We start from the raw sequence: 26,117 nt of genomic DNA on the forward strand, positions 1-26,117 counted from the left end.
TGTCTGTATGCGGAGATACACGCATGTTGGCACGCCAGGGAGAACGCGTGCTGCGCGCCCTGCGGTGCGGGGCCGCGTCCCGCCCGCCCCTCCGCGGCACCGGGGCCTGGGGGCTCCCGGGGGTGAGGGAGGGACGGGGCGGGTCGTGAGGGGCTTTCTGACAACCCGTGCGGGCCCTGGGGGAGGAGAGCCGAGCGGATCCTTGTGCAATTTTCCCCACTTCCTTTATCAGGTGACTGATTAGTGCTCTGTTTATTTGGGGTTTGGTGGGGGTTTTTTTTGTTTTGTTTTTTAAGTGGTGGTGGTGTTGTTTTTTAAATTTGACTTTCCTAACGCCTGTGTTGGATGTTATCCCTCAAATGGCAACCGGGAGTGACAGAATCTTCCTCCCCCCCAGAGCTTAACGAGTTAAACGTCCCCTCTCTCCAAGCGGGCCTGCATCTCACCGGGGTCTGGATTGCCTTGCTCGATGCTTATCGCTCAGTCTTTTTTGTAGCTGATACAAGATAGCTTCTCCTTCTATGTGTGTTTTCATACAGATATGTATTTTACAGCTTCGTTACACATTACCCCCTTTTTTGGGAGTCATCAGTGAAAGAACTGAAAGGGAATAAAAGTAACTGCTCCAGTGTAGTGTTTGAGAACATAGTAAGTATTCAGGGAACTAAAGTATTTTAGTCAGTGGGAAGGGACGGGGCGGGTCGTGAGGGGCTTCCTGACAACCCGTGCGGGCCCTGGGGGAGGAGAGCCGAGCGGATCCTTGTGCAATTTTCCCCACTTCCTTTATCAGGTGACTGATTAGTGCTCTGTTTATTTGGGGTTTGGTGGGGGTTTTTTTTGTTTTGTTTTTTAAGTGGTGGTGGTGTTGTTTTTTAAATTTGACTTTCCTAACGCCTGTGTTGGATGTTATCCCTCAAATGGCACTCTCTCCAAGCGGGCCTGCATCTCACCGGGGTCTGGATTGCCTTGCTCGATGCTTATCGCTCAGTCTTTTTTGTAGCTGATACAAGATAGCTTCTCCTTCTATGTGTGTTTTCATACAGATATGTATTTTACAGCTTCGTTACACATTACCCCCTTTTTTGGGAGTCATCAGTGAAAGAACTGAAAGGGAATAAAAGTAACTGCTCCAGTGTAGTGTTTGAGAACATAGTAAGTATTCAGGGAACTAAAGTATTTTAGTCAGTGGGATGGCAGCGTTAAATGCAAACAAACTGGAATTTCCTGATGCCTAAATTGTTCTCCTTTTTTTTTTTTTTTTTTTTTTTTCTCCTATTTTTCCTTCCCTGTTTTGTTTGGATGAACTCTTTCAGGTACAGAAAAAAATGAAGAGGAGTAAAGAGTGTTATCTGAAACTTTTGAGTGTAGCACAACCAGAACTTTATTTTGTGTCTCTGTACATCTTCTTTGCATTAATTACTTCATCCCTTCTGTCTGTAAGGGTCACAAGTTCCTGAAACACTTTTAAGCCATCAGCAAATTAATTAGTTGTGTTGTACTCTTAGGCAACATTTTTTTCACATTATTATCAACTTGGGTTGATGTGTACCTCTTGGTGCTGTGAAACTTCGAGTATACTCCTGCCTTTCTTCAGAATGGGGGCTTAAACTCAACTTTAGGGTTCGTTAGGTCTTTGGAGATTTTTTAAAAACACTTCAGTCGTTGTCCAGTTTATGGTGGGAATCAGTCAAAATCGTTGCTTAGAATTACTTTTCTACTAACTCTTATCCTTAGAGCCCTTTTAGAGCTGTTTGGAAAGCCTAGATGCTATTTAGACTGTCAGCAAAGAAATTGCAATATTCATGTAGAAGTAAACTTTCAAAATTATATGTTAAGAAGGAGGAAAAGTGACCAGAAATGTTTAAAAAAACCCAAGCAAAGCACCAACGAGACCCCACCCTTTATGGAATAACCGTAACAGAAAAGCTTGGTGGGGGTTTTCTTGTTATTTGGTGGGGGGGTTTTTTTGTTTGTTTTCTTTTTTACAGTGTTTGGTAAATGGTGGTAAGAGATGTTTACATGCGTTTTGCCCTTTACTTCTACGATTTAAAGTGGTGTGTTTTGGTAAACAGTGGTAGCTTAAGGATTTAGGAGTGACTCGACTTGCAGAGTGAACACTGTTAGATCTCTGCTGACAACTATACTGGGAATGGGAAACACTTTTTCAGTGTAGAATTTGCAAGTCAACAACTAATAAAAATATATAAGACTTTTGAAAATGAAAACAGAAATCTTTCAAGTAGTTATCAGGTTAACCGTTTTTAACAATAGGCAGGGAACTGTCAAGCAGTAAAAAAGCAGCCTGAGGCACTGCTTATCTGACCTCGGTATCTGAGCAGCATTTGGTCCTACTTTTCCTCCACCCCCAGAGACAGCTTTTTTTGTTTTAGTAGACAAAAGTTAGATCTGATTACTTAAATTAATGCTAATATCAGTATTAATGCTGGCATAGAAGTGAATGGCTAGGGCAAATAATTTGAAGTTGGTAATGATGCCCTCACTACCTCAAGGTGAAAATGCTTAAGAAAAAGCTTGAACTCACTGAAATAGCAGTGCATTAAGCATGATTTGGGAGCATTTCTGCAAAAACATTTAAGGTAGTCGGGTCTCAGCCAATGCTCTAAAGTAGTCATAAGATGAGCTTTGAGTTTTAGGACAGTTTGTGAATCCTTCTTAGCCGACTGTAGGTTGCTCAGCTTTGTGAAGTGTTTTATAACTGGAACATGCCAGAACTGCTGACATGACCTGTGTGATACAGTATCTCCTGATTGAGGGTATCTCTTCTTCTTAATATTGTTCCCTTAGCGGTTTCCTAATATCAGTATGTAAAGTTGAAGCAAAGCACCCGCCAGGCATTATTGCAACACAGTAAGATGGGAGGAAACACTTACAGTCAAAAGATGTATCAGGTGGGAAGAGCTCAATTTTTTTTTTTCCTAAAGGTGTTTCTAAAGTGAGCTGTCCTGGGTCTTTCAGTTACAGCTGTACCAAGGCAAAAAGCAAATTCTTGAGTGGTTAACTTCTTTCTTCTGAAGAAACATACTAATTGTAATAAATTACATTCTTACTCAGGTATTTATCTTATTTCTTCTAGAAGCAGATCAGCGTGTGTCAGTTCATCATTATCAGTTGTAGCAAATGTTTCTGCATGGGTATCTTTCAGTGTGTACTCTATTGAAGGAATATATTTGGCAAAATCAAGTAATGACTTGCACATGAAAAGTGGAATAGTATATTTTTAAGACTTTGGTATTTAAGGGAGGAGATATGATGCTCAGCTGGTAAATTAGGTGCCGTTTGTATAAGAGGAACGAACTTGTACAGATGTGATCGTTGTTAGAAAGATCATTTGCAGCTTTGGCAGGAACTGTGTGTGCATGCACTTGTCATCCAGCCACATGGTTTGTCTTTCCCACTCTCTGGATGGCTTTGATTTGTGAGCATGAGGGAGTAGAGATGTGTGTCTTCTTGAAAGCAAGGAAGGTAGTCTTTATGTTATAGTTTTGAACGCCATCTTTCAGAAAAGGTATATGTTTTAGTAATTCAGTATTCCCTTAGTACAAGAAATAAGCAACAGTATAATTTGAATCTAGGAGGAGTGCTGTAAATTAAGTACTATACTCTCTTGGTATTTTTTTTTCCCCTCTCCATTACATATAAATATGTATTTATCCAGGTAAAATAAACCACTATGTCTTAATTTCTAAAGCAACACAAGGTGCCACTATAGTTTTTAAGATTGGACTTGTGCTATAAAGGATACCGTAGCAATGTTTCATATTACTTTATCTCAAATTACCTATGCCTTTTTTGCTATATCAAAACATATAAAACCTTTTTAGTGTTGAAATGGCTGATTAATATTTTTTTCTCCTATTTAGAACCATGATACCAGGTACTTTACTAGTAATGGAAATGTAAATATATGCGTTTGTTTTGCATGTGTGTATATGTACATTTGAGAATGGAAACGGAATATGAAGTTGCAGCTTTCCAAAGTAAGAATTATCTTGTGATTGGTTTCCCATATACCTAGTTTCTGAAAATGCCCAGAAATGGCATGTCAAATGGCTATCGAATGGCATTTAAGTGGGATGCAGCTTGACATTGTAGCTAAAGCAACCTTGATGGTTCAATGAAGATGAGGAAGACAACCCTGCCTTTAGCTGTGGGTTCCCGCCATTTCTTGTCTCCAACAAACAAGCAGAGAAAGATCAAATGCTCTGGTTTTTGAAGGTTCATCTTTTTGTTGGTTTAGCTCTGTGACTTGGCTTGCTGCAAGGCTGGGTCAACTCGTTTCAAGCTAAAGGGGGGTAGCAGAAATGCAGGGGGATGGAAGAGAGGCTGCAGCCTACAGAAATGCTTTGCTGTTGGGTTAATTTGGCTCTGCTGTAAGATGTCACCTGTGTTGGTAAAGAGTGATTGTGTTCTAAGTTTGTGGCTAGGTCAGTCTGCATAATTTGATATGCCCTGGCCTGGCTGTTTCCAAAGCTTGGATTTTAGAGGTATGTATACTTCAATATGTCCTGTATGAGAATAGAAAGGAAAACAAGCAAAATTAATGAGGGTGTGTGTGTGGTTGTGTAGGGATTTCCTGCTTGTATTGAAATATATTTGTTTTAGGTTTCAGTTTTAGGAAAACATGGCTGAATTATTTTAATTTTTAAAGGCTAAGAGAAAAGGGGGAGGTAATTTAAATGAATAGTAGCTTAAAAAGTGTGTCTGTAAAACAAGAAATCCTTTCTTGGAGAGAAAAAAACCAACAAAATATGTTTAAATAAAATATGCTTTTAAATTGTGAGTCTGATTGCTGACTCAGTGTAACAAGTGAGCTTTGAGTAAGGTCTGGTCAGTTGTACGTTAATGCAATTGAAATTGATCACGACTAAACCTTTCAAAAGGAGAAATTTAAGTGTCTAACTTTAGAAGGTGCTCGCATCAAGGGATGTTTTTTTTTTATTTATTTGTAGGTTGTCTTGGAATGGAGTAGAGACCAGTATCATGTTATGTTTGATTCGTACAGAGACAACGTTGCTGGCAAATCATTTCAGAATCGGTAAGTTTTATTTGCAGTTGACAGTATTGCACATTTTACTGTTCAATTAATTTTTAAGTATTTAAATCAAATATTCTAGATGAAGTAATACACTGTGAGTAGGAACCTGTTGTATGGGCTCTAAATCTGCAGCAAATTTTAAACTTGGTGGTTTTAAATTATGAGTTATTTCTTAATACTCCAGCTTGGGTGATGTTTGACGTTTGGCAGCTCTAGTTAAGTATCAGAGTTTACATTTTAAATGCATTTAATTAATCCAGTCTCTAATGAAACATCCAAATGGTGATAATGTTAACAATAAAGGGAGGACATGACATGTTTTTCGTATTAAGATACAAAAATATAAGTACTGTTCCTGGGTGTTTTAAAATTACAACTTTCAGTGTTTTGAAAAGTTATTTTTTATTTACCTTACATTTTTTTTTTCTGTGACTTCTCATGAGGGACATCGTTCAGTAGAGAAGTCACAAAGCTAGTAACAGCGGCTTTTTAAAGCTGAGTGCATGGAAGAAGTCAGTCACAGCAAGTTGGAAACCAAGTCATATGGGTCTTCTGTTTCAGTTGTGTTAACTGCCACATGACTTCTTGTGGTTTCATCATTCATGTGTGAATACTCGTGTGGTCTGTATCTGTTGCTCAGGAAGTCAGTGGACTGTGAATTGGTAGATGGAAGAAGCTACTAAGGAGATATCATCTGACTCTTAAGTGTTGATACCCTTAACTGCAAAAAAAAACCAACACCCTGAAAGTAGATGCTTAGTTTGCCTTGAGGTTTGTTGAATCATGGGACAGTAGAAATGATCAGATCAGCTTGTCACGCTTCAGCTGGTGCAAGACAACTCTGTAACAGTACATTGCATGTTGTCAGTGAATCTTGTACACTTTGTAGTTTCATCTCTTACCCCCCTTCCCATTTTCCAGAGGATGACAGGTGAAAGCAGATTGATACATCTCATATGAATAATAATCTTAATGTTTGTGTTTCTGCAGTGCTGAAGTGAAAGCATGGTAGTTTGCTCCTGCCAAGTATCACAAAGTCAGACATTTTAGTACTAAGTACAGTGCTTTTATAAAATGGTCGAGTTTGTCCAAAACAAAGTTGCACATCTTACTGTTGTGATGTAGATGTAGTCAGTTCCCATTTCTGTGGTGTGTTTCCTTTGTTTTGGTTGTGTAAAGCACTCCTTAGCTAGTGTTGATTTCTGGGAATTGTGAGCAAAACACCCAGTGCCTGAGGAGGAGCTATGAGCTGTCTCAGCTGAAGCTTAAGGTTTTCATGATGGATGCTTAAGTAATTCCAGTTCATCAAAATGCTGTTAATACTTTTGTGTTGGGTGTGACAGGCAGGGGTTTTTTTATATTTGTGTGCAGATACCAGTTTCCTGTAAAAATTTATACCAACCAGAATTCTTTTCAGAAACATGCTTTTAGGCATCTTAACTTTTAGAAGTCCCTTGTCAGGAGTTCAATTCGGTTTTATTATCAAATTTCACAAATGCAGCATGGCCTTCTGAAAGTATTGATGGACCTTCAACTGAATTAAGTAGGAGCTTTGTAAGAAAATATCTCTGTTCTTGTCAAACAGTTGTGTTATAAACTTACATAAAGAAAACCTCAGTATAAAATACAGAAAATTTGTGCATGTGGGCAAGCTCCTTATGATCATAAGCTCAAAAAACTCTTCCTCATGAGTAATGTAAAACCAGTTATGTTGCTGTCATCATTAGTTCACCTATTGAATGCTGTTCTCTGCCAGACCAAGGAAGCCTTCTTGTTTTACCTTAAAGTTTAGCAATTGCTTTGGTTTGCTTTTCCCTCCTGTCACATGTTCGTTGGCATCCCAGCTCTTGCTCTTTCCAGGTAGTCATGTCAGCTGCTAAGCTTCCATTGCCTAGACTCTGACACAACTTGGGACAGTAGAGTAGAAATACTAGGGCTTTTTACCAAACTACCTCATCCCAACCCATTTTTGAAGACTAAGTTAGTTTTGATATGAGAACAAAAAAGAGAGGAGGAAACCTAAGTAATGGAGTAGCATGCATGTGTGTCTTGGACAAAACCAGTATTTTAATACTTTCCACCAGCAAATCCTGTATTTTGGCAAATGCTGAAGTGTAATTTCTCCATTCCAAGACATAGCCAAATCATATTTCAAATTCCAAAATATGAATGGAAACAAAATGTTAAGGAACAATTCCCAGACAGACTAATTTCAGTATGATACAGTAGGTGACAGCCATTAGTGGTTGAGGAGCCATTAATCATTGAGCAGAGTGAGGCTGCAGAGAGAAAAAGGCTCACAAATTAGGGAGCCAGGAGTACTCGAGTGGGAATAGCAGTGGAACAGCTGAGTTGCTGTTTGTGGGTAATTACAGAGATGTAACAAGCAGGAGGGCTGGGAGGTTGACAGTGGGGAGCTAAAGGACATAATACACTTGTTCATAAAGAGGCTTAGCAAGTTTGGAAATCACAGTATGGTAGCCTGGGAGAGATCCAGAGGCTGCTGCACTCCTTCAGCAACCCTGGATGCTGAGACAGTTAGGCCTTGTCTTCTAGCTACAGTATCAGCTGTGAGCATGGCTCCAGTGTGTAAACAAATGTCATGGGCATGGAAAATGCTTCCCAACAGGTGCATAGAAGAGGCAGCATTTGACAGGTCTCCTGTCCTATCTGGGAGGCTGGTGGCACTGCCTTTGTTTTCAAGCAGGATCCCATAGATGTTTTTAGGTTTGCAAGTAAAAAAGGAGTAAGTGTTTGAAAGAGGAAAATGCAAAGGAGTATCCAAAACAAGCTTCAGCTTTTTAATTGTCTGTGAGTCTCCAAAAAGGTTTCCAAAGTCTGTTTTTGCTGACATGAAAATCAGAGAGTTTCTGTAGAAAGGTGTAACACAACTCCAATTTAGGCTGCTTGTCTTAAGCTCAATCTGTTTGCCAGACTGGTATTTGTGATGAAGACCAAATGTATAAATCCACATGAAGGAGAGAAACGTAGGTACAGAATTTGAGGGAGAAAGCTTTTGGTCTCTTATGACCTTAAGAAATTCACAAAAGACTCTGCATATTAAAAATAGTGTTGCAGAAGTTTAATGCAGGAGTGGTCCTTCTGTTCCTTTTTAATTTTAAAACAAAATGCCACTACATGCTTTTCAAAATATAAACTCTCAGTGCTTTATAGGAAGTCATGAAACCAATCAGAAAGCTTTGGCAAAGACCAAAAAGGTGAAAAGATCTTAACAGTGTCACTGATCCTAATTGGGAGCAGCAAATTAATTTGTGTATGATACCTGTTTTTTATTATAATATTTGATAACCACTATTTTCTCAAACAATGTATGCTGCAGAAATGCATTAAGAAAATTTATCCACGCAATTAGACTAGTGAATCTGCAAACAGTTAATTTGCTTTAATAGCCTTTTATTCTTTGTATCTGTTGCCACTGTTAATAAAGAATGAGCTTGCTGTTTAATTTGGAGTTAATTCAGAGTTGACATACCCGTACCTGACCAAAAAATGCCTTTCCTCGTTGCAGTTTATTAGCATTTGGTTTCATTTCATTGTGACATCATTTCAGTGCTAAAAATCAAGTGTAGCTAATAACATAGTTACATGTGCTGTTGCACACAAACACGCTTTTAGCAAGTTATAACTTGGGGAGAGGCTTCACAGAAGTAGAAATTGTCTCATACCCTATAAAGAGTTGGAGTTAAGGGGCCTTTTTTGACATTTTATGTTTGTGAAGCCTGGGTAAATAAACTCTGCACTTTGCCCAGAAGACTGAGGGTTGGGCATCCTTTAAATCAGCTGACTTTGGTTAGGTGCTTCCACCTAAAACACTCTTTCTGTAGCTTTTAAGGGGCTGTAAATCAAATAATTTACCTGATTACAACAAATGTAGAAAATGCGGAGGAGCTTCTCTGTCATTGAATTTCTGCTCCTGCGGAGAACTTTTCAGTTCAAAACCTGCTTTGAGTTGCACCTGTAAATGAGCCAGAAGCTAGTTGTCATCTCCTGAGAAAGGTGAAATAACTGATTAAAATGATAGTTTTATTTGGTAAATTGACTTTTGGTAGTTGAGAGGGTAACCTCCTGCAGTGTTGCATGTCAGAAGTGGGACAGACTTTGAGTGGTGCTGCTGGAAGGCAGTGCTTCTTCCCAGATGTTCAGACTGTCTCAGAATGACCCACCATTATCCTTTAAGTGTCTTTAGCCCAGTTAGGAACAGTACTTAACTGAGAATGCAATGTTTCTTTTCATTGTGCTGTGGACAGCTAGTGGCTGCCATTTTACCAAATTTTGTCCTTCTACTATTGAGTCTGAGCCAGTAGAAAATGTAGCTGAGTGCAAGTTGTCTGCATGGCACACTGTGCAAGGGAGGCTGAAGGACATACTTCCCTATAAGCTCTGTCTCTTTCAAAATGGTTTCTGAGTGATGCAGTGGGTGGGGAAGGAACACCTTTCCTTGGAAAACTCATTGTGTGACCCATGGATTTTATCATTTAAGAAGTGCTCAGTGTTTGCTAGGCCAGCTACAGTTTAGGAAAGTATTGAATATCTTGACACTGGAACTTCTGAAAATAATAGTCAGGGCATCCTTCTGCTCTCTGGGACAGAGAAGTTCACCTATGGCAGCAGCCTGGAGTACCTACTGAAGCAAAGCTGTGGGCCTCAGAGAGGAGATTATAATAAACAATTAGGAGAAAGGTACCCAGCTCCTTGTCTTTTCTTTTGCTTCAGGTATTCTAGGAAATATGTAACTGCCCAGAAACAGCTCCCAAGATACTAAATTATGTCAAGAATGAATTTGACCACTGTCTAGAGTCTGAATTAATGTACTCAGATTGTTTATTTATAAAATGCCCTGTATCTAAGAGACACTCCTGTGATAGAGATCTGGTCTTGCTAAGATCTTGCTGTCTTTGTGCAATTAAACAGCAAGTATGATTTAAGTCTTTTTATTTCATGCTGTCCTGTCTAATGTAGTTGGTGAATTGAGGATGTGACTGGATACTGGTACTGATTTGAGAAATATTTAATGTGTTGAAAGGAATTGGGCTCTAGGTTATTGTCAGTGAAATTTAGAGCATAAAGTTCAGATTTTGTTTAGTTACTGAACTGTTACAGCCACTGTATGTCCCTTCTGGTCTTATGTCTGTGCCATTTTTTTCAAAGGCTTGTGTGTAATTAAGAGATTATATAGTTGAAGAGAAGCTTTTTACTTTGTCTTGTTTGCAGCCCAGACACCAAGTTTCTCTGTTGTTAGACAGAAATTGCTATTGTAGGATGCCAGAAACACTTGTAATGTAATATTGAAGAGCTCATGTAGCTTTCATTTGAATTATATAGGCTTTGTTTACCCATGCCGATTGATGTGGTATACACCTGGGTGAATGGCACAGATGTTGAACTGATCAAAGAATTGCAACAGGTCAGAGAACAGATGGAGGAAGAACAGAAAATAATGAGGTAATAATTGTATGGTTTTTTTCCCTTTAACCAACAGCAGCAGGACGCTCTTATTCTGCCATGTTACTCAACTTGAAAATTCAAAGTGCGTTTTATCACTTCTTCATTTTATTTTTCTCAAAAACCTTCTTTCAGTTCTTAATTTATCTATAAAGTAGTGTCTAATCAGGAAACTGTTGAAGAAACAAAGCATAATAATTCAAAGTCATTAAGTCAGTTCTGTCTTAAATTTATAAAATGCCATGCAGAAAATTGTGATTTGTGTAGGTAATTTTGTATTGATTTCTATCACTCAATTTATAAATAAAAATAAAACTGTATCTCAGCTCTCTTCATTCACCTCTTTGTCCCTCAGTATTTCTTTTAATGATAGTTGTAATAAAATCTTAAGCATATGTTTCTTAAAGGCTCCTTTTTAATGTTTCATTTGTAGTCTTCTAAACACTGAAACTGAGAAAGAGGAAACTAATGTAATAATCTTATACATTTATAACGTAATCTTGTAATCTCATAACATCTTTACTAACTAAGGAGAGAAAGACATGTATTGCTTCAAACACAGGCAGCTGCAGATACCTGGGTTTGTGTCTTACAACCATTGATTCTTAGTATACAACTCTGTGGTTGAGTGATCTGTTTTGGCCAGAAAATATTCTAAAGAGAGTAACAAGTTTGGAGAGTAGTAATAGTTTAATTTGGAATAATCTGAAGTCCATAAGTGAGTGGATTGATCTGATTTTTGGCATGTTCTGACTTGCAGTTGAGCTACCACTGCCAGCATGATCACAAGATGAATTCTGTATCTTTATTTTGCTACCTAAACAATTAAAGTATTTGTGGAACTTTAAATCCATTAAGTTTAAATGCCTTAAAAAGAGACACGGTATCTGCTCTGAAAAGCTTTAAAATTTATACTAATCTTTCTCCAGCAGTTCACATAACAAATGTTAATGGTTTTAGCTTTGTCATCACTTGTGCTGCAATTCCCGCAGCATGTTGAAAAACACATTTTTTTTCCATAACACTGATTTGTAAAGTTGATATCAAGCTTGTGAGTAAGACTCATGTCCGTGCCACATTCATTATCTACAGGGGCACCTTGTCCTCTCCCTTGTAGATAACTTTTTTCACATACTTGAAATCATTTAGCACCATTACAAAAAAAAGAGCTGTTTTTTCTGGGGTCAAGATAACCGCAGAAGGCAGAGGCAAGGATGCTGTAAACTCTGCTAACAAGTGTATGTTTTGTACTGCATAGAAAAAAGTTACTAAGTTGTAACTTTCTTGTTGACAAGCCTGAACTGAGCTATTCATCATCCAGGCACTTTATTCTTCAGCAGTAGAAAGTAGTTTGACAGATGGTGGTTCTCTTAGGGTGTGTATAGAAGGATGTGTACCCTTCTGATATTACTATGATTATTATTTAACATCAGCACTGCACTACCTTTACATTAATACTCATTAGCTTCTAATGTGCACATGACAAATACATTATAGACTTTATCAGAATATGTATGTTAGACAAAACTATGAAGTCCACCTAGTTTCAGGTCACTTTATCCTGGTTTTTTTTCAGTGTTTCCGTATCAACATCAGTTTCTTTAATCTCAAAAGAACCCCCGAAAATCCTGTTAGCAGAAAGAATCCTGCTGCCACAGCTGTCAGCACAACTAAGAATTTTTGAACTACACTGCATGAGGGTGAGCGGTGGGGGGCACATGGGTCAGCCTTTGCTTGCCTTGGCAGTTTTATAACTGGGTTATTGGAGCTTTCACTACACGTCCCTGACTCAATTAACAGTCTGAAATTAGATTAAATTCCATATTGTAAACTCAGTGTTATTTAATGTAGTTGTTTTAATTTTGTAACAGGGAAATCCTTGGAAAGAATGCAACAGAACCAACAAAGAAGAGGTGAGTTTTTGTGGATTTGGGCACAAATTGGAATAAATTTATATCCTGCTTGTTACCTGAAAGCAGATGCTGGCTGGGGAGTTTGTTTGGTTTTCTTTAGCCTGTGCACACTTTGCTTCTGTGTCGCTTCAAGAGAAGTTGACCACATGGTGATATGTATGTTTGAAGAAAAGTAATTTTAATGTGACATTTATGAATGAGATTTTAAAATGTGACAATTTTGAAGTTCCAAAAGCATATCGTGGTCACTGGTTAGGCAATAGTTACTTTTCTGAGTATGGGTTCTTAATACATATGTACCTGGAGTTTTATAATTCAAAAACATGAATATTTTTTAACATTGCTTTCACCTTCCTTTGCATACATGGCACTGTAAATAATTATCTGTGGAGGAGCCAAGCCTCTTGTGCCTCCGCAGCCAAGAAGTGGCAGGGCAGCGTCTGTCCCCATACTTCGGTTGCCTTGGTTGTTCTGAGATCTTTATAAGGTCTCCTCTATGGACAAATCTTGAAATCTTGGAAACTTGGAAAAACAATTGTGGGAATGAACTGAACTCTAACAGTCAGATATTCACCTTCTGCAGCAAGATAATCATGCTCTTAGTAATTTTTCTCTGTCCCAGCAGATGGTGGAAAAAATGTATCAGATTTTACAAGAACATCTCTCATTGCATCTAACATCAATTATTGTCTTAAATTTCCTACTAGTTTTAAATATACCTTTGGTATTTTGCTGTAGTGAGAAGCAACTGGAGTGTTTGTTGACACACTGCATCAAAGTGCCAATGCTTGTCTTGGATCCTGCACTGCCTACCAACGTGACACTGAAAGACCTGCTGTCCATTCATCCTGCTTTACAAGCTGCTAACAACATGTTCTTTGTAGCAAAACCAAAAAATCCTTCTACCAATGTGACAGTAATTGTTTTTGATAGCCCTAAGGATGGTAAGTACCTGTTTGTCAGATTTCAGCCACATTTCTAGAGGAAAATTTTTAGTAAGCTACTGTGAATAAGGTTGGGGTTTTTCCCCTCCAGTATTGCCTTTGCCACTAATGTTCTGTTTGACTTGAGCAAGTGTCTCTCGCCCACAGTCTGATCCTCTAAATGATAACATTAATGGTACTGTTTGCTTACCTGCCAGACAACTGATTACAGATGATTAGAGTTCCATGCTTTAAAACACTATTGAATAACAGGTTTGATACCTGGTTATCTGTGTTTCACTCTTAATGTTAAGAGACTGAGGTTTGGACTGAGGAAGATCAGTTTTGGAGATCCTCTTTTAATTGCTGTGAAGTCTAATTTGAATGTTGTGCATTAAGTTTTGCCCTTGCTTAAAGGATTGCATACCTTAAAACAAAATTATTCATGTGTTCAGCATATATAAGTAGGATTTTGGAGCAGGTATGAACTCCATACTTTGTTTAATATGTAATGCCCTCCCACTAGCCCAACCTCTGTTTTTTATTTTACCACCAGTAATCATTTACCAGTTATAAAGACAACTCTTCACACCATAAGTATCCAAATCTTTTTAATTTGCAAAAGTATATCTTTGTTACCAGATTATACAAAAGAAGTGAGTTTCAGTTTTTGATTTGCAATGCGTTTTATTTGTTCTAGTTGAAGCTGCCCATTCTGGAATGTTAAAAGACAACAGCAAACAGATAGTATGGAGGGGTTACTTGGTATGTATTTTTAAAATCTGTTGATTAGCTTTTGTGTATTATAAACTTTTTGTACTTTTTTAGGAAGTGCTTCCGTGTTCTTCTCTTTCCATAACTCATAACTAACAAGAAGTGAAAGCTTTTTAAATAACCCTAATTTCTATTTTGAAGTTTGGGTAACGTGACAAAATTTACACTATTAAATCTGTCACCTGATGAAGAATTGACAGATAAATGTGAGTTACTGTGAATTTTAAAATGTCTCTAAACCCCATTTGCTTGTTTTTAGACTACAGACAAAGAAGTTCCAGGTCTAGTATTAATGCAAGACTTGGCCTTTCTTAGTGGATTTCCAGCTACATTCAAAGAAACAAATCAGCTACGAACAAAACTACCGGAGAGCCTGTCTTCTAAAGTAAAACTGGTAAGGGTCTGGAGGAAACAATAACTTAGTTGTATCGTTTATTTGTTCATATGGGGGATCTCACCCATCTTGGAGACTGAGGATGTTTCCAATAATAATGTTTTCCTGTGTGACTGTTTTCCTGAGTTGTGAAGAGTAGTAAATGCTCAAATAGTTACTTAGGCGTTAGGTCTGCTAGTCTGCAGCTGATTAAAAAGTACCTGCCTTATCAGTGTCTCTCAGCCATTTGCTATAGGCTGCTGTTTTGCTGATGTATACTACAGTACTGGCTTGTTTGATGTGACAGAACTTTGTTTATATAGCTTCTTAGTTTTCTTCTTCCCTTTTTGCTTTTAGAAGATTTATCTTACTAGTAACAACACTGTTCAAGTTTCACAACTTGAATGCTTTGTTTCTCTCTGCCGAGTACTCTCTATGGACCTGAGGAAGTTGTGCTTCAACTTACCTGCAGGGCAACAGTAGATCCATTGATATTTTGTGCCTTCCATTCTCCTCTGCCATTTGGACTCTTCCAGTTACAGCCAGGTTTAACAGATAGGTAAAAAGTTTCAAAAGCCTGCGAAAATCATTGGCTTATATTGGAGAGAGGTGTGATTGGTGGTGCGAAGAGGGCAGAGGGCTGAGGCCAGGAGGCTTGTGGAGGACAAGGAGTTAGCACCAATAAAGGGATGCCAGTCTGTAGGGAATCTGTCTTCAGTAGTCTGATGTTCACCTATATGATTTGTTAATTCACTTCATGGCTTGTTCTTGCTGCTTGAATGAACATGACTTCGTTTTCTTGTTGGTTTTTTTTTGTTTTTTTGGCAGGCTGAGTTAACAAATCATATATTCTGCTATTGCAGAAACTATATTGTGTAACCACTTCCACAGGCTGGTCACACTCCAACTTAATGCAAGCTGACTTTCTTCTTTCTTGTCTTGACTTGTGTTAAAGGCTGTCTTAAAATCTCAATAGTGGTAGAAGACTTCCAAAGTAAAACACATCTGTACCTCTCTTCCTACACCTGCTTAAACAGCTTAATAGAGCTCTGAGACACTTATTTAAAGTTAAATAGCTGTTTTCTTTTGCCTTTGTTTACATCCCTTATGTATGCCGAGTGGCTGTCTTTTTTACTAATTTAATCAGGCAGTGCTCATCCCACAGCATTGCCTCTCCATTCCTGTCATCCTTCTGACAGCCCTTCCCTGCTGCTTCCATTGTGGATTTGTCTGCCTTCAACATGATTGACTTGGAGTTCTGTATGACATTTTAAACAAGGCATCACCAGAACTCTACACAGTAAAAAATACTTAGTAAATAGCTAGAGCCTGTGGACTTGCTACATTCTAGCTTATGCTCATTGCAAACAGTGCTGCCACTGTTTCTACATGACCTCACTTACATCCTTCCACTGCTGTGTATGGGTGCTGTTCATAAAAAATGTCTCTTGCTATCATGAATGTGTGGCTAGTTTTGAATGAGTGATGGCAGGCATGCTCTGGTGTAGCCAAGGCACCTTTCCGTTTCCTTCTTGGTAACACATTAGTTAAAGAGCAGTGGCTATATGTATGGTCCATCTGCCACTCTCTGCTTGTTTTAAGTGCTATGGGTTTGTTTGTTTTTTAATTCCTTTAAATAAGTGGTGCTTACTGTAGAGAAATGAAATTGTTATCTAACAGGAAGTGGTACTTCAGTTTTGCTGTCTGATGGTAGGTTCGTAATTTAAAGTTTACATGAGGAACGCTGTTGGTTGAATGCCTCCTGACTGAGCCATATCAAGGATCTTAACTGAGTGCAGGTTCATCCATTTGGGTTTGGAGGCTTTTCTAGTTCCTCAGATAGCTTAAATAAGTGCCTGGTAGTTTTAATACATTTGACTTAATGGAGCTGAAGAGCTCAGAGTACCTTTGACTTCAATTACCAGCTCTTTTCTTTTGTTTAACTTGCCCTTTAGCATTAAAGAAATTTAGTAACAAGATGGTCCTTAATTATTTTTTTCTCTTTCAATTTAAAATCAATTAGCTTATGTTTTTCTGACCTAGGGTTTTTCTCTAGGAGCAGCTCTTCTGTAACATTCTCATTAATTACCAGATTGGTATCTGAAGAAATATTGCTTCTAGCAGTTCAGAGATTATTTGATGTAAAAGAGATCTGTCTGCTTCTACTTCTGGGAATATATTGGAACACCATCCTGGGCAATATTTGTTCTCTAGTTGAACGTTGTAGATGAAAGCTCTCATAGTAACATATCTGAGGAATGGTCCCCCCTCAACAAATATTTGAAATTTCATTCTCTGAGCATATGTTGCTTTATGCTCTTTTTCCAGAATGATTTTGACTTAAATCAGTTCTTCTATCCATAGAACCCAACTTTTTTTTCTTTTTTTTTCCCGCAAGTTCTTGTGCCTTGTGTCGTTATCACATGGTGGTCCTTTGTCAGAGTAATATTTTGTCTTTCTTCAACCCTCCAGCATTTTCCTGTCCTTGATGTTCAGCCACATTCTATTCTTCCCTCTGGTGTCTGGTATCATGGCTTCTACTAGTATTTTTGCTGCTAAAATATATTTATTTTATTATAAGAATACTTGTGGGTTTTTTCTGTTGTTGTGTTGTTTTATTGGGTTTTTTTTCCTTATTTCCTAGCTCTCCCTAAGCACATTCTAGCTTTATTAGTCGTGGTTATTTCTCTAATTGCATTGTCTAACTGTTCTTCAAGTCACTGTTGATGCTTTTTCTCCTTAATGCTGCTGTGTGGATTTTTGCTTCCAGCATTGAGAACTTGTCTGTCAAGACACAGACCTTAGACTAGCCTATGTCTCTTGTGCTATAATAGAGACCTTCCATCTATACCTTTAAAGAATGAAACACCCAGATTTCTTCTAATTACTTTTGAGCCATCTGCTGTTTTTTATTATCTTCTGATTTTAAGACTTGTGGAGTAATTCTGCCCGAGCCTATTTTTTTTTTTATTGCAGTAATCTTTTTTCTGTTTCATCAGATGATCCCTTTCATAATCTTTTCTTCTGTTCCACTTGGTTCTCCTAGCAGTACTAGTCCAACAAAAACCATGATGGATGCATTGTTTCTGTGCTTCAGTTCTGCTTCTCATATTCAAGCAGCTGGCTAATCTGTTGTCTGTATCCAAGCTGATCACTTGGTTAACTGTAGCAAAACTTAAAAATGCCATAGTTTCTCTGTGGTTTTGGATTACTGTCCAGATCAACATAAAGGCTGCATCTCTGGGATGTCTTAGATACATCTCCCATATCCTTGTCTGTTTTTATGGAAGTAACATTCTGTGGCTGTTACCTTTCTACTAAATTTTTCCTTATTCTTTCTTGGTTGTATGTTTCTTCTTGTCAGTTGTGTCATCCAGTTTATGACAGTTCTTTCTGTTGGTGCTGCTTCTCTTCTTGTGTTCTTATCTTTGTGTAAACATTACTATTGTGATAGGGTCATTATTTGTCCCTAAAAGCTCCTCTTCTGCAGTTTGGTTAGGCACATCTCTTTATAAACACATTTTTTTTTCTCAGGTATTCACAACATTCTGCAGTATCTTCATCCAGCCATTACTGTCTGTGTTTCTTTTCCTGATGGTGGTTGCTTTAGAACAATTCAATTGGGATTATTGTACTCTGTGTGGTCGTAGCTGCAGATTCTTTCCCAACCAGTTTTCTGCTCTTGATAGCACCAGTTTCTTCATGTTCTACATACAATGGAATATATGTATATATAGATAGATATATGTAAGATGTGTTTTATTTACAAAGATAAAAAGTTTAGGTAAGAAGCATGGATGAGGTCGTTTCCATAGCAGCATTTCCTAAGGTCCTAGCTCAGAATCAGTTTTTCATTCAATGGATGTTGTAGGTAGGCAGATACAGTAAACGTAACAAAATGTGGCTTTCTTCTTATCAAAGAGAGATGAAGTGACGCGAGATGCCTGGTAGAGAGGGAGAAAGTTGCACCTAAATTTAGGCTTGACTTGTGTCTCCTAGCCACCTCCTGATGCTTAATGGGTTTCTGCATGCTCTTGAGTGTTTGTTTTTTAGTGCAGTGCTGGAAGTAAAGAAATAATAATTGAAAAAACTCAAAAGTTAAGCTGCTATTAGAGAGGAAGAAAGGGGAGAAAGGGAGGAGTGCAGCTGTTGATGCATTTGTGTCCAGTGTTTCCAGTGCTGCTTTAATTGGATTGCCTTTGTTTGATTGAAATCACTTCTGAATCCAAAGAGGACCAAAAATTCCTCGACATCTGTGCCAGCTGTTACGTGTTCTAAAAACCTCTGAGAAAAGCAGCTGGGTTCAACTAGTGGGGATTAAATTGTGAAGATTGAGCACGTAGTGATTCACTTTGCAAGGTGAATTATGCATGTTGTGGTCTACTGAATTTTTGTACTTCTGGCCTTCAGTGTATGGTAAAGATATGGTATTTTATTTCCAATTGAAAGGTAAGCAGCAGTGTATCTACTGAGCACATCTGTTGTTCTAAGTTATGTGTGTTATGATAGATGCTTTTGAAAATTACACGGGGCTGCTTTTTATTTTCTATGCTTTCCTAACGGTGCATTAGCAAGCCACTAGATGGAGGTGTTACTCCGGTTGTGCAGTTGCCTGCTCCTAAGCGCATGTCTTTAAAGACTGGAAAATTGTTGCATTGTAAGCTATACACGACAACTGACTTTTTTCCTTTCACTTTTCCTTCTCCCTCCCTTACTAACATTTCTAAAGAAAATTATTGTTGTTACGCCTACAATAGCCACTTGTGACTTAAAAACTAGATAGTGATGTAAAGATTGACAAGAGAAGGATTGAAAAGGCAAGGGGGTATGATTTGCTTAATTTTGGTTTTTGAGGCTATAATGCTAAAACTTTATAACTGAAAGATAGACATTAATTAAAATTTTTGGAGACAGATTGCTTTCCTTCAGTATCTTAATTGCTTCAGTGAAAACTGAGAGCCTGCACTTCTCCTTCCTTTGCAAAACATTGTGTCCTCTTTGATCTGCATGCGCACACATATAGACATATATGGACAAGTTATGTTGGAAACTAATTTATCTAGTAACGACCTTGTCTTACTAATGGAAGAAAATCCACATAGGAACCTCTAGGTGCAATGATGCTGGGCATTTGCTGTCCTTGTGTTAGAAGCCAGGGCTCACCTGATTAAGTTGACTCTGTGCATCTACCTGCTTGTTTTTCTGTTATATTTTCACAATACCTTTGGATCTGCTGACCTGTTTTGTCAGGATGAAGATGATCTCTAGAAGATAACATTTTAAGGGAATGGGTAGTTGCATGTGTCCCCACTGAGAGGAAGATAATATCAGCAAATCTTCCAGGGAAGAATGCATTTCTGAATTCAGAGCAAGAAGATGCTTTGGGCAGATCTTAACATTTATTAGAATCTAGTTAGTTATGTCATCAGATAACTTCATTGACATCCAGCTTTACTGATAGCTCTGCTTTTGAAAAGACTTTTTTCTTAAAAAAAGTATTGGTGAAAAACAATTGGTGTAATAAAAGTACTCTGTTCATTTCAGGGGTTGTTGTAACTTCAGTGCTGAGCAGTGGAGCACAATTTTCCACTACTCCTTGTTAGTGCTTGGACTGTTACGTATTTTAAAACCTAGAGCACATACACTGTGTTAGGAGGAGAAAAAGGGGTGGTGCTTGTAATAAACCTTCTTGGGAATCTGTAGCACAGGTACCTATTTTGTTGAGTTGGGTGGAAACAAAGGGGAACCACGTATTTTTTTTTTAAGTGCTTTCAAAACTCTAGAATGATAGTATTTTTGGTTTGTTATACTTATGTTTTATCTGAGAGATTCTAAGAGACTGTGTGACACTGTTGTATTCCTAAATAAAGCACATACCCACTGATGGCAGCTTTGCAATCTGTAGCATTTTGATACCGGTATTTTTGGAGGTTGCTGGCTACAGTCCATAACTATACCTCAGCCATTTAGCTACTGAAGCCATCCTTTCCACCCATAGGTTCAGATGATTCCCTGGAAGGTCTGAGATTTATCAGATTTTTTCTAATGGCAGGCCTCATAAGTCAAATTGAGAGATCTCAAATAGCATATGAGTCAAAGCATCAACAGCTTTAAAATGTCACAAGTGGGACAGCTGGTCTTGCTGAGGGAAAGGGTGCTAACTCTGGGACAAGTGTTGTTTTAAAATGAACAAAAAATATAAGATTTAGTAAAAAAATAAAGAAAAAAAAATCACTTCAGTATATTATGAAATAAGCTCTGATGGTTTTGCCGGTTTTGAACATGGCAGTATTGGAATTTTCTTAACTTATTAATTGCTTTTACAGATCATAGGCAACTGGAAATCTGATAGATGTGTTTTAATTGTCTTATGTGGCACAAAGGAACAAAAATTAAGCATAGCATGTAATAAATAATGATGATTAAATGCATTTATTCCCAGTCTGGCTGTTGAATGCATGCTCTTACAGAATTAAAGTGCAGTTCTGCTTTTAGCTTATTTGTGTCTGCTTATGCTACTTCATACAGTAAAAACAGCATTTTAATAGGTTATGCTGTATTTCTAGTGAAATGTTTTGGTGCCCTGAAATGTGTAAGTTATACTGGCTGCTAGAGAGGGCGTGTAGCACAAGCCCCTTCTTATCCTGTGCATTATGAAATCTGATACGTGGATTTACTAGTGGCAAGAGATAAAAACAGCAAACAGATCAAACAGCCCCCAGCTAAGAAATGACCTTAAGAACATATTGGCAACCATCATTAAGGACTTGGAGACCCACATGGATTAGTTCTGGAGCCCTTTGTATCTCAGATTTCTGAGCTGTAGGTTGAACTGTAAACCATTCTGAAAATGTCACACTTCTGACAGCAACGATGAATTGGTGGCTTTAATTTTCTGAGAAAAGCATTGCTTGATTAAGGTGGGGGAAAATGATTCTTTCACTCATATAATGAATTTGTAATAAAATGTGCATTTAGTTACTGGGCAGGAAGAAATGGGTAGGGACTTACAATTCACTTACTGTAGAAATAACTAATATGGACAGCTTTACTGTTGTTGGATCATTGTGTAGGGAGAAATTTTCTTTGGAAAGAGAAAATAAAGCATCTAGAAATGTTCCATATCATCAAATATTTTTAATTTCTGGCTTTATGACCCCTTTTTGGATTCTTACAAAATTGTAGTTTTTTAAAAACAGTGTTTACCAGTTCTAATTGGTAATTCTAGTAAAAAAAATACAACAAAAATGGCAAAGGGAGAGTGCTGCTATGGGTGCATGTCAAAAATTGTTATTTCTGCTTGTACAGTTGCAGCTCTATTCAGAAGCGAGCGTGGCTCTCTTGCAACTGAATAACCCCAAGGGCTTCCAAGAACTAAGTAAGCAAACAAAGAAGAACATGACTATAGATGGAAAAGAACTGACGCTTAGTCCTGCTTATTTACTGTGGGACCTCAGCTCTGTCAGTCAGGTAGGTAAATTCTGTTACAGCATGTAAAAGTGGTTTTATTTAGAAACTACAAATAGAGGCAAAGTAGGTAATGACAAGGAACACGGGATTTCTTCCAGAAGCTTGCAAGTGTTAGAATCCAGTATTTATTATGTTGTAAGAAAACATCACAGGAGCACTGTCAACAAATCACAGAGATGATGGCTGAAACAGACATTTAATTGCAATTTTCATATTTTCCACTATGTGAAGAAAAATTTGCCCTCATCATGTGTTCTGATAAAAGTGTGTGCAGTCAAGTCATGAAAGGCATTACTGATCCTGACTGGAAGATAAGCCCACTTCTTCTATGGGAAAGACAGGCAACTTGATTAACAAACATGATGATCTCCTTTACAGCATGTTTCTTAGACATTTTTTTGTTTTGTTTTGCAGCATGGTATATGTTGGACAAAATGCTAATTGCTTCTCTTCCAAAAGTTTTGGAGACCTGAAATTACAGATGTCTGTAAGGAAAGGAGATTTACTTCTAATGCTTTTAGTAAAAGCACAGATATTTGGTTTAACAAAAGGAAATAAAATAACTAGATGTCTTCTTCAAGATAAAATCTTCTAAAATCTTGGGGTTTTTTTTCCTGGTAGCATTTAATCTTACAGTAAATGTCAAGTGGCACAAATTAGGTAAATGTGCCCTCTACAGTAAAGCTTGCAGTCTCTCTTTGCATCCTGTGACTCTGACTTTGGGGAACCGTTCTCTGTTAATACAAACACTAAACTCAAAATTTCTACTTCCCCATATTGAAATTATGCATTATTTTGTAAATGGTTACAGGCTTTGCTGAAATGCTTTAGGTGGTTATGTTTTTGAGAAGGCGTAAGCTGTGTTACTGTACGTATTAGAAAAGGAGACTTACAGTGTGTAGAATCTGCACTGAAAATGGTAATTGTTAAATGTTCACATTTTCCTTGATTTTTCCTGTTTCAGTTTGGCAGTTGTTCTTTTTAGGTAGCCTTAATTTAGAAGAGGTCATTAAGTTCTAATAAATGGTAAAAAATCCATATGTTACAATGTTGTGTATCCTAGTCTTGTTACTTACCTGAAGAGCTTCTAATTAAAATCTTCTCACAAAAGCAGAAATGTTTAGCTATTTGATAGTTTAATATTAGGCTTAGCTTTGTTAATTTTTTCCTGCTTATGTTCTTTAAAATGAAAGGAGATAATTGAAGAGCTGCTACTTCATGACACTTACAGAGTATCTATATTAGGTGTCACTTATATATGGCTTATGATGTAATGTACTTGGAAGGCCCCAGCCTCTTAAACCTGGATTACTGATTTAAAATGCAACTTGGCTTTTGATCAGGATCAGAAAATAATTGAGACTAGTAATCCGGGAAAGCAGGAGGCTGTGTTTTTAACGAGGTTCTTTCTTCAGGAGCAGGGTTCACCCAAGGCTGTTATCTTGCAGTGTGGTCAGCAGACATCGTAATGATATCAGTTGGTTAGCCATTGATGTCAGAAGATTGTATTGTTCACCTTGATCATTCAGAAAAATATGACCCTTTAGAAGAATAATGGTACTTGACCATGTACTTTTTATTTTTTCATGTTGCCAAGTCCTCAAATCTTGTACACCCATATGCTCAAGCTTACTGTTGTTATCTAGCTGGATCAGAACATGAATGTTCTATATGAAATCTAAGAAAGGATTTTTTTTTTTCCTTTTATAGTCCAAACAGGATGAAGATATATCTGCCAGCCGTTTTGAAGATAATGAAGAGCTGAGATACTCATTACGGTCAATAGAGAGACATGCCCCTTGGGTACGGCACATTTTCATCGTCACTAATGGACAGATTCCTTCCTGGCTTAACCTGGATAATCCTCGGATAACTATAGTAACACATCAGGTAAAAGCTAAACAAACAACCCCACCAAAAATCTGAAACAAACAAAAATTCTACCATGCAAGTGCCACTATGAAACATTCTGTGTTTATTTTGAAATGTAGTTGCCCCCTTTTAACTAAAGGCTGCATTATTTGGAAGGTGGAAGTGACCATCTCTTCCCTATCTCATCCGTTTACTGCTCCCCAGTATGTCTGTATTTTGGCTAAGCAGATAACTGAATATATATCAAGCCTTCATTTAGTCCACTTTTCCAAACACTGAGACATCAGCCAACATATACCCATGTCTAATTTCCTTAGAAACTATATTCATAAAAAGCATGGGGAGAAGAAAGTGTGATATGAATGAACAGTCTCTCAAGACCAGTAATAACATAATAAGCTTGTGTTGAGACAGGATGGATTACAAATACTGAAATTAAGAAGATGGCTGCAAAAGAAGTAGCTGTGCATTCTAAAAAGCTTACTTTAAAAGAGAATCCTTAAAACTTCCTGAATAAGTGAAACAAAAATACTCTAGAAGCTTCTTACTACAAATTCTGGAGCAATTTTAAAATCTGGACACACAACAGGAGCCCTGAGCAACCTAAGTGGTAACAAGATACTAACTCACCTCTGTTGCTGTCTTCTTGTAAGTTCCTTGAAAGATGGAAGAATCCTGACTTTCTGAATGTTGAACAGGTTCAGCTTGCTTGAAACTGCATCCTGTATTGCATGAGAAGTATAAATCTGTGTATGTTTGGCCTGATCACATAACGAGTGAAAGAGGAGTTTATGTCTTTGCATCGAACAAGATGCAGTTTCTTAGTTAAGCAGCAGACTTGAAAATGGTTTTGTTTGGGGAAAATGATATAGCAAAGTTTGGGGTGTTTTTTTTTAATACAGTATTTTAACCTTTTTGGCTTTCAAATCTCTTCTTCTTGCCAAAACTTTTTTTAATAGATAAGTGTCAAGTATATCAGACGTGTCTGACCTTTTATGTTTTGTTTGGGGTTTTCTTATTTATTTTTGCCTTCTGAAACTGGTTTGGTTTGTTGGGGCTTTTTTGTTTTAGGAAATATTTCAGAACCTGAGTCACTTGCCTACCTTCAGTTCACCAGCTATTGAAAGTCATATTCATCGTATCAGTGGCCTCTCTCAGAAGTTTATCTATCTCAATGATGATGTTATGTTTGGGAAGGATGTTTGGCCTGATGATTTTTACAGTCACTCTAAAGGTCAAAAGGTAAGCCATTACGAAAGGATTTATTTTTTTTTTTCACCACAAGTAAGATGTTAAACTTCTATAATAAAAAGAAACTACTTTGAAAGGGAGAGCAAATACAGGATTTGACTTCACTCCCCACTCTCCCTTTTACCTCTTAAGAGTTAATTTTTCTTAACTAGACAACTGTTAGCAGAAGTGCAGGGTGTGTAGGCCTTTGTCTTCTATTGTGTGTGTGCTGTGTTGATGTTTGGCTTGCAGAATTACTTTAATTTGAATTCACTCACAAGTTTCTGGCAGTATAATGGTTCTGTCAGGCAACATGCTTTAGTTTATCAGTGTCATTCTCTAATCTACTTTCTGTTGAAGCACTAATAAGACTGATGTTTGGCAGCTCTCAGTCTTCCTTCCCTTATGACTATTTTCTGTTTTGTGGGAAATGTTCAAAACACAATGAGTTCTTCCACAGGAACACTGAGGTCTGACAACATTAAAAATGGGCTGATATTTAAGTTTATCATTAATTACCTCTATTCCAGTCACCCATAATATCTTTGCTGAAGCTATATATAATCATATATAATGATTGTTGCATGTTCATGAACATCAAAATAATGTAGTCTTTCAATACATTTATCAACAACTGCGATTAAGCAAAGAAAACAGTGTGAGGAAACATTAGCAATAGTTAGACATAAAGACTCTGATTTCCAGCAGAGTTTCCATCCAGAAGTTGGATCTGTAAGAGGGACGTAGAGGAAAAAAATAAAATTATTTATATTCATTATTAAAGTAGTAAGTATACAAGACATTAAGGACCACTGAATGAGACTTCATGCAGGCAGATGTGCACACTTGAATACATATGCTGAAGAGTTGTACAAAATTACTTTAAGATACCCTAAAAGTACTGTTGCAATACTTCAGGATGTTTGGAGGCTTTTAGTTGTTTTCAGTCTTTACGGACATAGGCAAATAATTGCAAAATCCCTTTGTTAGTGTGTTTCTGTTGTTTTTCAGTTATTGTTCTCAGTTATGATGATAAAGTCAGC

The 26,117-nt window shown here is 37.6% G+C and overlaps 1 protein-coding gene across 1 annotated transcript in view; it reads left to right on the forward strand.

Annotated features, from left to right (window-relative positions):
• The first annotated feature begins 5,006 nt into the window (after nucleotides 1–5,006).
• Nucleotides 5,007–26,117, forward strand: part of GNPTAB (N-acetylglucosamine-1-phosphate transferase, alpha and beta subunits) — a 40,297-nt gene continuing 19,186 nt past the window's right edge. Inside the window, exons 1-9 of the mRNA XM_010005806.1 lie at nucleotides 5,007–5,056; nucleotides 10,400–10,519; nucleotides 12,391–12,432; nucleotides 13,171–13,376; nucleotides 14,056–14,120; nucleotides 14,389–14,523; nucleotides 21,811–21,972; nucleotides 23,683–23,862; nucleotides 24,916–25,086. Of these exons, the coding sequence (XP_010004108.1) occupies nucleotides 5,007–5,056; nucleotides 10,400–10,519; nucleotides 12,391–12,432; nucleotides 13,171–13,376; nucleotides 14,056–14,120; nucleotides 14,389–14,523; nucleotides 21,811–21,972; nucleotides 23,683–23,862; nucleotides 24,916–25,086 (1,131 nt within the window). The remainder of the gene's footprint in view (nucleotides 5,057–10,399; nucleotides 10,520–12,390; nucleotides 12,433–13,170; nucleotides 13,377–14,055; nucleotides 14,121–14,388; nucleotides 14,524–21,810; nucleotides 21,973–23,682; nucleotides 23,863–24,915; nucleotides 25,087–26,117) is intronic.

This window comes from Chaetura pelagica, unplaced genomic scaffold (assembly GCF_000747805.2).
Source record: "Chaetura pelagica isolate M959 unplaced genomic scaffold, ChaPel_1.0 scaffold79, whole genome shotgun sequence".
NCBI classification, from domain to species: Eukaryota; Metazoa; Chordata; class Aves; order Apodiformes; family Apodidae; genus Chaetura; species Chaetura pelagica.